Source organism: Squalius cephalus (genome assembly GCF_949319135.1).
Source record: "Squalius cephalus genome assembly, chromosome: 25".
Lineage (NCBI taxonomy): Eukaryota > Metazoa > Chordata > Actinopteri > Cypriniformes > Leuciscidae > Squalius > Squalius cephalus.
This window is the reverse complement of record NC_137146.1, coordinates 15,218,937-15,233,108: the sequence shown is the minus strand read 5'-3', so window position 1 is coordinate 15,233,108 and position 14,172 is coordinate 15,218,937. Positions and strand designations below refer to the sequence as shown.

At 40.3% G+C, this 14,172-nt stretch overlaps 1 protein-coding gene across 3 annotated transcripts; it reads right to left on the bottom strand.

Moving 5' to 3' along the window:
• Positions 1-964: 964 nt before the first annotated feature.
• pabpn1 (poly(A) binding protein, nuclear 1) lies at positions 965-12,627 on the bottom strand. Of its 3 annotated transcripts, none has more exons than XM_079863579.1 (7): positions 12,144-12,618; positions 10,621-10,729; positions 10,277-10,344; positions 10,078-10,184; positions 9,232-9,319; positions 5,286-5,437; positions 965-1,626 (listed from the first exon to the last, which is right to left on the bottom strand). In XM_079863579.1, the coding sequence occupies exons 1-7, from the start codon at positions 12,276-12,278 to the stop codon at positions 1,431-1,433; spliced, it is 855 nt and encodes a 284-aa protein (XP_079719705.1). In that variant the 5' UTR covers positions 12,279-12,618; the 3' UTR covers positions 965-1,430. The 3 variants fall into 3 exon arrangements, with proteins under 3 accessions (XP_079719705.1, XP_079719707.1, XP_079719706.1); XM_079863581.1 differs by lacking the exon at positions 12,144-12,618 and adding an exon at positions 11,735-11,873; XM_079863580.1 differs by lacking the exon at positions 965-1,626 and adding an exon at positions 2,395-2,541 and having other exon boundaries at positions 12,144-12,627.
• Between the last annotated feature and the right edge of the window lie 1,545 nt (positions 12,628-14,172).

The following is a 14,172-nucleotide window of genomic DNA, read 5'->3' as shown; positions in this document are numbered from 1 at the left end:
GTGTGTTTAATTGGGGTTGGAGCTGAACTTTGCAGGATTGGACAGCCTTAGTCTAGCCCAGGGATGTCCAATCCTGCTCCTGGAAGGCCACTGTCCTGCAGAGTTTAGCTCCAACCCCAATTAAACACACCTGAACCAGATAATCAAGGTCTTACTAGGCATTCTAGAAACTTCCAGGTAGGGGTGTTGAGGCAGGCTAGAGCTAACTCTGCAGGACAGTGGCCCTCCAGGACTGAGTTTGGACACCCCTGGTCTAGCCAGAGGCTTGGTCCCCCAACTGAGCCTGGTGTCTCCTTAAGGGTTTTTTCCCCTCCATTTCTGTCAGATGGAGTTTGGGTTCCTTGCCACTATCATCTTTGTGGCTTGCTCAGTCAGGGACACTTAATATCCGACAATAATTATCAGTATCATTAATTTGATTGCACTGACACTACTGGATGAGAACTGTACTGAGCTGGATGACATCATTCACCTTTATAGATGAATTTAACTAGTTGCATAACTGATGAACTTTAGTTATTGAACCAAATCAACGCTAAACTGATTTCAACTGAATAATGACGGCTTACTATTGTATTTCTAGAGCTGCTTTACAGCAGAATTTAATCTGTTTGCATCATAGAACATAATTTTTCTGCTTATCATTGTACAGCTGCTTTGAAACATTGTATTGCTATAAAGGTGACTTGACCAAAAGCATTAAAAAAAAATATATGGTGGGCGTCCTGTCTGGGCAAACCACTAACAGGCTTCCCACACCTTTTGACCAATAAATCCCCCTACTGGATAATGATTTCTAATCATTTTTCATATGTCACCCTCAAAAATGGTGATGTCTAACCAATATATTTTTTAGAAAATCTTATTTTCTCAAAAACCATGAGAAACCCCAGAGGCAAATTGAACCTTAATGGTCTTAAGATTCCTACCTCAAAAAAAGACCCAAACACCTTAAGTACTTTTTACACAATGTCTTTTATTTTTTTTCTAATTACAGACTCATGGGTTAAAAATAAAATAAAAAAGGAAAACATCTTTTCTCTTTTCGTCCATACCCACTCCCCCATCTGAAAAAGGAAAACGAACAGAAACGAGAAAACCATCTGCACACAAATCCCCCTCCCTCCCCCCAAAATAAAAGCTCCGAAGCCCTCAAGTAACCGATACCTGTAGCCCACGCGTTAGTGCTCCATCGTGCCCTAACTGCACTGTGCGCTGAGACAGACAAGGCCCTAGAAGAACCCTCCCCTTCAAACTCTATCTGGTCCTGCCTCTCTCACTCACTTGCAATTTAAGCAGCCATTGCTCTATCATGGCTCTGCCTTCACGATATATAAATTTGTGTGGTGGATGTGTGCGGTGTATGCGGTGTCTGTCTGTATGTGTTAACATGGGCCTGGTGCATCTCAGTAAATTTATGTTGGTAAAGCTCAGCGCTTGTTATTGTAATAAATGCCTCCCGCAGTGGGCCGGTGGTCGCCCTGTCCCCCTCCCCCTCCCCCCCACACGGAGAGGATGGGGTGAGTGTGCATAGCGGGAGCAGAAAGAGACAGAGACGCCGCCGAGACGGTAGGGGGCGCCGCGGCCACGGGAGGAGGGGTAGTCAGTCTCCACTGGTCCTGAAACCTGAAACGACAAGAAGTGGTCTAATATACAAAGAGAGAGCAAGGAAGAGGGGGGTTGGGGGGGGGGGGGAGCACAGGAACAGAGGAAGGAAAAAAAACTGATGGTCGGGAATGGCATATGGCAGCATGAGACAAAAAAAAAAAAAAAAAAAACTCTTAAAACACAAAAGAAAAGATCTCAGAGCTCAGGCCATGCCATCTTACAATAGTCGTATGATGTGGAAGATGGTTCAAGAACAGTAAAACGTAAAAACAACGCCGAACTCTAAACCATTGTCGGAATAACAGGTGGAGGAGGTAATCCGAGTGAGGGATGAACAGGAAAGAAAACAGCGCTGGGGGGGAAAAGGGATTCCAGAGAGCACAGACAAATAGAGAATATGATCTCAAATAGCACAACTTTGTGAAAACAACAACATTCTTGCTATTAAATTGTTCACATATTCAGGTACAATAATAATAATAAAAAAAAAAGTTAACATTTTTTTTTTCTGTTTGCCTTTTTTGAATGCAAACATAAGAGGGGCTGTTTGGTGAGAGAAAAATCACAGCCAGACAAAAGGACACATCTGCAGCCTGAGATTACATCATCATCTTCTCAAATTTAAACAAATGCCACCAAATCTCCCAGACGGCCATATTGTACCTTACCAGGGCGATCGCAACACCTCCTCACACCCACGCGCACACACAATCGCACACTGCGGCCAGTCAGTCTGTCTTTCCAGGAGATGCTCTTTTTTTCTTTTTTTTTTCTTTCTTTTTTGTCTTTTTTTTTTCTTCTTTTTTTCTTCCTTTATTGAGAGGGGTCTTTTTTCTTTTCTATAGGGATATGGGGTGATAGTAAGGGGGATTTCATAGGGGGGTAGGGAGGTATTAGTAAGGGGAGTACCACGATGTTGTTCGCCCTCGGCCCCTGGAAAAGAGAGAGAAAAAGAGGGTGAGTTCTTTTTTGTGATTGGTTTAAGAAGACGGACACCAATTCAGTTTTTTGGGGTATGAGTGTATATTAGTAATATGCATTTTAAAGGGCCGGTTGAGGACAAGCTGAACGTTTATGCACTCACGTTACAGGTATACACAATTCAAAATATGAAATGAAATGTATACCCCTCTTCTACGGATAACAAGATTTAAATAGTGATCAATGCAACCATGTGTAAAGAATCCAGTAATGTGGTTTACTATAAAGGGAAGCTGAGGAAGATTATCCAACAGCAGAATGTGTGTGCATTAGTTATATTCAAGCTTTATAAATGGTCTAGTGTCCAGTGTTGGGGACAGTGAAAGCACGCTCTCCCTCTTTCTCTCTCTCTGAACGGGGCGGCTCCTGTGGTCTCTGTAAGGGAGAGATCCTGGGGACATGAACCCTCGAACACATGCACACAGTTACAGTCAACGACACACAGCTTTCCACAAATGGACTGGGCCACAGAGCGCGCACACACACACACTCGCACATATATACATTAATAAATGCATTGGCATCCATTCAGGCAGCCAGAGACGCTCGTCATTCACACAAAACCCCCTCCAGGAACAGCCTGTGCTCTTTGTGGCACAGAAACCTGTTATCGGTTGGATTCTAAAACAGTCAATATCAGGCTGCAGGAATGAACCCTCCATTCTGGAAGTGAACACATTGTTATTCATGCGAGGGGTGAAAATGTACCAAACTAGGTTTTTCTAAAGCAAACTTGCCTGAGGTCAAACACACACTTGCCTTTAAGTTATTCAGAGCTGAGCTTGACATCAGCTACATACTCAAACTTGTAGGATCCCATTGGCTAATTATAAAGATATAAAAATATACAATCATAGTCACCTAATAAACATCAAAATGATTTGGGTTTGGGATAAAACAAATTCTTCAACCATTCACTAACACAAGCTCCACTCTAACAAAAAAAAGTCAAAGTGTGGCAGTGCATGTACAAGAGTTTCCCAACAAACTGATGTACATGATTCTGATTCATAAAATGCTTTCAACTCTACCAGATCTTAAAAGACAGGAAATATTCAAATGCTCCCAAAAATCTTCCAATTTAAAGTCCTTCATCACACTAGGTTATCAAAACAATTGAAGCCAACAGTAATGATACAGATATAGGCCTGGTTTCACAGACAGGGCTTAGATTAAGCCAGAATTAGGCCTTATTTTAGGCCTTAATTGGGACATTTACCCCCCCGGTTCCACAGACAAGGTTTAAGATAGTCCAAGACTAAAATGCATGTTTGAGCTGTTTTAACTGAAAGCAACTTGCACTGACATATCTTAAAATATATCAGTGCCATTGTTTTGTCTCAAGATGCACAACATTGTGTTTTTTTTTTTTTGTATAAAGCACGTTTATAAAAGCTGATTAAATGTCCTAATTGAATTAAGGCCTAATCCTGGCTTAATCTAAGCCTTGTCTGTGAAACTTGGCCCTTAGTAGCTTTTTTAAATGTTCCTTAGAAAAATACATTACTGGTGTGAATCTTGAGAAAAACAACAACAATGGCACTGACATATTTTAAGATCAGTACAAGTTGATTTCAGTTATGACAGTTCAAACATGCCTTTTAGTCCGGAGCTAGGCTTAAGCATTGTCTGTGATACCAGGCAATATAGTGCCAAATCTGTCCAGAGGGCCAAACAGGCTTTGAGTTGAGTGTCGAAACCTAGCGAGATGCCTAATGAGACAGGACCACAGGTCTGCCCTTTTTGAAAATTCCCTATTTAGGCATCTAACTCTGTTTTGAGGCACAAGGCATACATGATCTTCACATTGGGAAGCAGGTTATTGACTTCGAAACCTCTGGAGAGTGTGAAGGATCATTCATGCTCAGAATCACACTGCAGGAGGGAAATGGAGATGATAACGATGTGTGTTTTTAATGGTTTCTGTAATTCTTCCTCAGTTTTCCTTTTAACATGACGACACAGAGGGGTTTGTACAGAGAGTGCAGACTACAAAAGAGAGTGGTGCAGTTCCTTCTCTCCTCACACCGAGGCATTAAACAGCTGCATGCATACATACAGGAGACAGACTGCGGTTACACTTTAATTTAAGGTGACGTAGTTACATTGTAATTACTCAAATAAGCACTGAGTAATATTAATTCACTAAATGTACTTACTATAGAGTTATGGTTAGGGTTTGGTTTAGGGTTAGTTACTTGTAATTATGAATAATGTACTATTTTACTTTAGTAAGTACATGTAGTAACGTGCAACTATGTCACCTTAAAATTAAGTGTTACCCAGAATGCTTTACAATTGCAAACTAGCACAGAATGCTTTAAAAGGTAACCAGGAGAAAAAAAAAAAAAAAAAAAAAAAAAAAAAAAAAAACCCAGAAAAGCAGAAGAGTTGATGGATTTTAAGAAATGTCATGTTATATATATATATATATATATATATATATATATAAAAATGGAAAAAATTTTTATACATTTTTTCTCTTTTGGTAATTGTTCCTGAAATGTTTATATTACATGATGGGATTAATAAAAATAAAATAAATAAATAAAGTAAATAACAGCATGGATATTTAGAAACACTTATTTTAGATCGTCCCCCACCCAATGCGCGCACACTTTCACATCAGCACTCTCTGTCAGGATGGAGCCTGTGTGTCAGTCAATGTCAAACGTGCAGGTTGGCATGGAGCTCACCTGAAGGCCCGTCCTCTGCCTCTGGGAGGTGTGTAGCCACTGTAGTAGCGTGCCCGGGACGAGAAGTTTCCTCCCCGTGAGCGGAAGCGGGCCCGAGGGAAACCGCGGTCTGTGGTGCTGATGCCAGGACGATTTGTTCTCTTGGCCCCAACCTGGAAGAACAGTTGGGAAATTTAAGGGTGCTTTCACACTTGGTTCGATTACCTGTTCCGAACCCGAGTTCGATTGCTCCCCCCTCCCCCCCATGGAATGTGTTGACATTATATTATTCATATCCGAACCGCGGTATACTACATCAAGGTGCAGCTGTCGCGTAATCGTGTTGCTTGGTAACCGCTATGAATGAAAAGGCATCAAAATGGATAGAATTGCTCGCTTCACATTTGTTCTTCTTTTTTTGAACCTTTGGTTTTGTTTTCAAAGAAAAGATACAGAAACACACTTGCATCTGTCTGCTGCAAAAGTACTAAAATCGTTCCAAAGACAGCGGGCTGTCCGCCGAAGAAATTTTTTGCAGAGGCATGCAGAAATCATCTCTCTGCTTGCAGTGCTTCAATCCCGCTTTTCATCAAGGTAAGTCACACACGCACACACGAAAGAGCTAACGTTATTACATTGTAAGTCATCAATAGCGGTTCACTTCCGCGATTTGGTACGATTGCATTCTTATCAGCAGCGAACCGTACTGGAGTTCACAATGAACCGTACCCCAGACCACCCTTTTTAAGCGGACTCGAGTACGGTTCATGGGTGCGCACCCGAGTTCGGAAGACAGCGTTCACATCCAAACGAACCGAACTCTGACGTCATTCGAACCCGGGTGCGCACCAAAAGTGCTAGTAGTGTGAAAGCGCCCTAAGTTTCAAATTTCAAGACACCAAGAAATATAAATATGGTATAGGGCAGGGGTTTTGAAACCTGTCCTGGAGCACCCCCAGCACTGCACATTTTGTATGCCATTTCAGGTCTTGCAGTCTCAACAAATGAGCTTAATTGGATTGGAGTTGAATGTGTTAGATGAGGGAGACATGCAAAATGTGCAGTGCTGGGGGTCCTCCAGTACAGGTTTGAAAACCCCTGGTGATGTAAAAATAAAAATAAAAAACTGAAAACTTATACTACTGAATAGAGATACATGATTGTTATTTTACTTTTATAAGATTTTTTATTGTCTTTTTACTTCAGAATTAGCCAAGAAAATTGCAAACAAACAAATTTCAAACAACAGCACAAATAAATGCAATAGAATAAAGAGAGAAGAAAAACACGGCTTTAAGCTTTTCAGGTATACAGTACATTCAGGTAGGCCAGTCACAATTATGAAATTTGGCTGCCGATTAATTGTCTAAAAAATAATTGCGGTTATGCCGATTAATTGCCAGTTTTAGGGCTTTGACGATTATGCCGATTAATTGTCTGTTTTAGGGCTGTGTCATGCATTTTTTGTGAGCTTCATTCATTAAATAATTGTGATGAATTTAATCCTTTGTAAGTTATCATTTTGCAGTGTAAGATTACAATTAACACCTTTAAATATTATAATGTATTCAATAGCTGTGACAATTTTTTTATTAAACTTAGTGAGTGTATAAATCAGCAGCAAAAAGTAATTCTTGAAAACATCTGCACAGTAATTTTAAAAAATCTAAACGTGTTGTTAAAAACAAATTACAATTCAATCATTTATTCATACATTTAACAATTTTATATTTATATATGAATGTAAAGAATTATGTATTATTGTGTATATATATGTGTGTGTATAATATATATATATACACACACACACACATACATACACACAAATAATATGCAATTAAGTGATGCTTATTCTAAATGTACTGTGCAGCTTTTTAATGGGGCAACAAGACATGATAGATACGACAGAACAAGATAGGCTTTTAATAATCTTTTAGTGCGCAAAACCATGATAATATGAAACGCTTCAAAACAGAGCGCACAAAGCACGTATGCGCATTGCGGGTGCAGAATGATGTGCTTAAAGCAACATGGAGTCACAGTGCACATCACTGCACAAGTGCACATTTAAAAGTTCACGGCACAAAGCGAATAAATGCGCACAAATCCTAGTGTATATCTATCCAACAGTTTATTGATCATTTGTTTCTTCACAGTTTTAAATTCCAGTTATTGTGTATTTGATGCCAATTCAGTCCTTGTAATGTGTGTGATCTAACAGGCACGAGTCGTTTAGAAACAGTCTCATATATCATATTGGAGAGAGTTTTACCGTGCATCCTGTCGTAACTGGACAACGCACTGAATGGAGAATGATCGACAGCCGCAGAGGAGGGAAGATGAGTTTCCGTGACCTTAAATTTAACGATGTAAATATACTTATGTCCCTCACATTAAGCTATGGAATGGCTTCAGATGACTTTGAATATATTGCTGGAAAACTTTGCTGGAAAACTATTTCTTTTGGTCCATGACTCCCCCCTTGTGCCGTAGGCCTATAAAAGAGCAAAATAATCGCGGTTGTCTTAATCGCGGTTAGATCAAATAATCGCGATCAGGTGGTTATTTAATTATCGCGAAAGGCCTATATTCAGGTAAGAAATACTTCAGAAATTTAAGTAATCAAATGCAAAATAACTGGATCGTCTTCATTGTAAAAATTAAATACAGATTAATGTTTACAATTAGTTATAAATGTTATTCAGTCAAGAGCAGAGAGTGATTTTCTTTGTCTTTTGTTATTTTACTAACATGACAGTAGAGCTGGGCGATTTTCCCCCCTAAAAAACTCGATTTACGATTCGATTCGATCCCCCCCCCCTTTCTCTAACTGAAAAGTCACTGTGCAGTGCGCAACAAAGATTGTTAAACATCCAAATTATTTATACTGTATTTGGATTGAGCTAATAAAACAACAAAAAATCCTGAGGTAACTCTTATGCCTGGTTCAGACTACACGATTTTTTTTGTCTGTTACAATAGTCACTGTGTCAGATTACACGATTTTGACTCCTAAAAATCTTGTCATGTCATGGACAAGAAACATGTCAGACTACACGTTGTTTTCCGACCAGTCATCGCGAGCCGTCTCACACACACTCATTCACTCGCACATATACACAAGCTCACTCACATAGCCTGCACGCGCACACACACACACACACACACACACACACACACACACACACACACACACACACACACACACACACACACACACACACATTCACTCACTCACTCGCTCGCCATCGTCGTGGAGGACCGTTAAAAAATTGACCTACCAACTGGATTTTTAAATCAAATCGATTTTTTTCCCAGCACTACATGACAGACAGCAGCAGGAATATTAGGCTGCTGTCTCTTTAAGAGTTTATGCATGGATCCAACACACCGTTGGGCTAACTTGCGCTAACTTTCTCAACTAATTAGGTTCCAAAACTGACTGTTTACACGGAATACTCGCCAAGACCGCATTTTGACAATTTTTGTGTGTATTTCACCATTTAAGCACAGTAAGCCACTCATTTTGGTACTTGCGACTCACAAGCTGCTTGAGACAGAGGCGGCTTGTGCTCTCCCCTTATATGATAAGTGGTGTGTGTTTTTGGTGTGAGGGCGAAACCCACGGGTATTAGTAAACTATGCACAATAAAAGTACTATTTAACCAGAGCGAATGAGACGAGTGAGTGTGTCACTTCGTCATCAAGGAGAAGAGAGCGAGAACGCGCAGCTGATGTTACTGCCTGTGCCGCTGGCAACAAAAGAGACCGGCTCGGAATCGGAAAGACGTGAGACTGACCGGGTCACTGGTCTGGGCCGATCAAGCGGAAAACCTGCCGATTCCGGTCCGTGGCCGGTCGATCGATGCATTTCTACTACTGAAGTGTTTGTCAGTGCTTTATATCTGCTTCAAAACTAATTGACTTTTGAATATGTCAAGACAATTTATGTTATGCCTCATCTCACCTTAATCTGCCTTCCTCTGAATAAGGACTCATCCAGTGCCATGGCCGTCCTAACAGACTCCTTGTCTGCAAACTCTATATATGCAAAACTGAAATGTGAAAAGGGCAAATGATCATGAGGGCAGTCAAGGTCAATTAAAAAGAACAGGAAAGCATATACTGAAACTGCTACTAATTATTAATTGTTCTGCACAAATACATACATGCATTAGAAACTAAGTAAGCATATTGTTAAAGATTTAAAGATGACAGAAAGTAGATGTGATTAAAGCATTGCATCAAATGTTACCCCATGCAATGGGCTGGCAAATTATTAATGGGAACAGCTTAAAAACTGTGAACAGCTTGAAAATACTGTGAATCAGAATAGCTAAAGAACAGTCTCAAACTCCACATACCAAAAAAAAAAGACCATACTAATTATGGCAATGTTCCTACAGATACTGAGTGGCCATGCACAAAGATAAACAGTTGTTTATATACAAATACATATTTCTTTATAAATAAGCTCTAAATTCTGAAGAGAAAAATGCTTTTAGTTTAGTTTGCAATTAATAATTTGTGTTCAATTAAACACTCATTTTATTTAACAATACTTCTTTACTAGTATCACAGCCATTATGCCTCAAATTCTAGATATGTTTTTCATTTCAGTGGCTACTGTTCACTATATCTGGGTTAAGGTGATGCATCAATGCCTTCTCTAAACCTACAGTGCCTATCTAGAGCAGACGCTGCACAACAGAGAACAAGAAAATGAGACGCCCAAGAAAAGGACAAATACGACAGGTAGGAAAGTGCAGGTTAAGATGGAAAAAAAGAAAACAGAGGAGAATGCATGAATTACCCTTTAGGGTGTCCTGTAAACTTGTCACACAAGATGGTGACTCTGTTTACGGACCCACATCCGTGGAAGTGCGCCTCCAACTCCTCTGCCGTCGCACCATAATCCACCTGCAAGAGACAAAATCTTATCACTACCATTTCTAACGTCAAGCATGAAATGAATGACTCCAGCTCGTAGGTGTGAGAATAATTGCCCATACATTTCCAACATAAATAGATCTCCCATCGGCTTCCATCTTCTCTTCAATGGACATGATGACAGGGCCAGCTGCAAAGAGAAAACATTATTTCCACACAACTCTGATAAATCATGAAGTTGCATATGTTGATGAATGATGCATAGCTTCATCTCTGAAGTCTATTTTTCATTCTGTTTCCAGTCATATCTCTATTGACCTCAAACGGTCCAGTTTTAGTTATTCTTCTCCTAATGCAATCCTATGCATCATCACTGTCTGTTCTGCAATGCTCTCCTTTAATTCAATCTTCCTTCCCAAGACTTGCCCATTCTCCCTCCCTCATTCATTCATTCAGTCTCACTTACCAGGTGGAGGACTGAGATTCATCTGTTTCTCCACCTCGTTCTGTAGCTCCTTCAGTTTCTCTGCCTCCTCCTCCATCTCTCTCACCCGGGCTTTAATTGCCTCCAACTCCTGAGAAACCAAATTAACATGCACATTTAGACCTTAGACATTTAGAATATTAAAAATGGTTGCATAGCTAGATCCTGATATTGAAACGAGTCAATTATTTTGAATGTGCCTGATCGACATTGGATCCAAATGCATCAGTATCATGTGTTGCTGCTAAACCCATTTTGTCAGAATCAGTCATTATTCTCACCGGTTTTCATGGAGACAGCATGCACATGCACTTTCACACACGTGATTATGCACTGGGCTCTTTCAAACCATGTACTGTCCAGTCAGCAATACGCCCTAAGCATGATGCCATCCGTGCAGGCATTGTTGTGCGCGAGCGAACACACTTTTGGTGTGTATTCATTCACACGCACGCACACAAGTTTCAGCAGTGCTGCATTGCAGGGCAGTCGCTTTGGATCGCTCCTAAAGTAACACAGCATGGATGTGATGGCCCCTTTTACGCAGTTAAGATTTCGCATGATACGATTTAAATAGAATACACAACCAACAGCATATTATGAAGTAACTAATGATTAAATACGAGCCATAAATAGAGCATAATTGCATGATGAAATAAGGTAGCCATGCATTCAGCATGCAAATACATGACCTACTCTAGTTCCAATAACGTTAATGTGCATGGAGAGAAATGCACCAGCCCAGCCCTATTGCCCCATCTCCATCACACACACACTCGCAAAAATCGCCAACAAATTATGCAATACATCACGAGCGGCATTTAATCTCTAAAGTACATCGAATACAACGATCACGGCGATGCAGATGTGCATGACATACAGCGTTTTGCCCAACGACAACTATGCAGCTTTCCTTAATGTAACCAATTCGATGAAAAATCAGAAAATAAAAGCCTTTCACGCCTTTTTAACATGTCACACACGTCGCATGAAGATTTATTCCATTGCAGAGGCCAAAAACAATCACGCGCAATTACCAACGCGACTTACTTTTTCACGCCACAAATATTACTGATCAGAAAAGAGGCGTGTTTACCGTGAGCCGTCTGCTTCTTTGCGGATGGATCCACACACTGCTGCGGCTAATGGCGGCCTGTCCTACCCTCGCCCCTGTCTCTTACATCTCCCGTCGCGCATTTTTTGCGATGAAGATTTTTTCCCTCCGCTAGGTCTGCAGATCTGGCGCAGAGGAACCCAGACGGATGTTGCGCCAACATGGCGGCCAGCAGCACGCATGTCACTCACTAATTCTACTGCACTGCGTGAGCCACAATGGCGGACAAACCGTCCTGGCAAAACCGGTTTCGCGTACACATGATTATTTGGTTTGTAACTCAGTTTTATGTCATTTTAAAAATGTGAGGTTGAAGAGGAAGTTGGGGTGAAACCCTATACCAATATACGAAATGAGTCGTTAAAGCGGGTGTGATAAGTCCTTCACTCACCGGATCTTCAATAGCGGCCTCTCCCTCGTCTAATCCAGGTTCTTCATCGCCGGCGCCTGGGTCTTCAAGTTCTGAGTGACCCGGGTCTGAGTCCAGCAGAGACTCATCTGCCAGTCCGTTACCAAACTCCGCCATCGCCTGATTCCCGGTGGTCCGACGCGCCTCGTGGCTGAACTACAGGCCGCGACTCTCGCAGGGGGGAGCAAGAGAGAGGGGCAGGGGAGGAAATAAAAAAAACGGCGGAAAACGCCGCTCACCAAAGTTAAAATGGGGAATAAAAAGCCCGCCTCGCTTCCTCTGGAGCTCAAACGTGTACTTCCGCGAATAAAACAACTACACTATTTAATCCAAATATAAATAGGTTTCACTTGGTCAATATGTCGCACTTACTACTCTATTTACATTAGAAGACAAATTCAGAAAAGCAAATGTGTATTCTTCGCGAGGGCTCGTGTGTTCCAGAACAGAAATGGAAGCCGAGGGCGGGGATTCCGAGCACTGCAGGCGCACTATCGAAAGGTGATTGGACAATTCCGCACTTTAGACACGCCCTCTCAACGTATCGAGAACGGGTATTGGTCTTTTCTTGGGATAATTCAATGCGCTCGCCACTTAGACTTTACAACAGTGACTGTGATTGGATGAAAGCAGCGTCATTCACTGCTCACAGACCACCTTTAGATTGCTTGCAACGGTATTATTTGTATCGTCGGATTAGAGCTACTATGCAATGTTGCCATGTCCGCACAGTATAATACACTTCGACTTGTATTTTACGTAAAGTCACTTCTTCTAAATAATTTATTTATTAAACTTATTTCCAGAATATAGTCCCATCTTTAGGCTTGCTGCTACCTGGCCTAAATAGCATAATACAGCATGGCCAAGCAGCAGTTGTCGAATATCAGGAATAATTCTTTTTTTTTTCAAAGCCTTGAATTTCTGTTTTTGAAACATTATATTAAATACATTGTGATTTTTTTATTTTTTTATCTATTGTTCTCTGAATGTTGTTCATTCAAATAAATAAATAAATAATGTGAACACTTATGGTTGTTTGTGTGGTTATTTTTAAAAACATTTGGGCTTGCTTTTCAAGTGAGATCTGGCAACAGTGCTACTATGCACACACTGAAATACCGAGACCTTCATAACTTAACCCGAGGCCACTGAAATTATGCGTATGTCTTACCCATTATAAGACATGAATATTGATAATCTCTAACGAGTAATACTTTAGTATTTTCATTTGCCTGCCACATTAAGCAATACATTAATGAAGCTGAACCCCTGACAAGATGGTCCATAATAGTTATATTAAATAGTGCAGCTAATACCCAACTTATGTAGACATAAAATATAAATTAAATAAATTATAAGGGTAATTTACATAATGAAGAGAAACATCAATACATGAACTTCAGTTTATTTGTTTTCTGCATAAGAAAAAAGGAGAACCAACACAAAATGAAGGTACATTTGAGGGGAAAACAAGCTTAATCAATATTCTAATTTTTCATAACAAGACTGCCACCATTATCGTTCAATATTCATATCAATGGCATATCAAAGTCTGAGATGCCATTAAAACCGTTATGAATCAATAATAATCAAAAGTGATGAAAAATAGTAAGTAGTAGTTATAACAAGTGATAATCAAGTGTCAATGAAAAAGTGAAAAGATAATATAAAAGCATTTCTCCATATTCTACCTATATACTCTGAACAGTGCAACACCATGTGATCCCACGTCCTGTAGCACTGCACTACAACCCAGTCCATGTTCATTTCATATGAACTACTTGACACTAATTTGAACAAAAACAACTTGTATTTGCTGGGATATACTGAAAACAAAACATTTCGATGAACTTCAAGTGTTCCAAGTTGAGTTGTCGGAAATGCATTTATCTGTAGCTCATGCTTAAACCCTGGACTAGTTCAAAGTGTCAAGGCATGGGAGCTCCTTTGTGGTTTGCATTACAAACACTTCCAATCAAGATTGCTTTTTGGTATCTTTAATGAGACA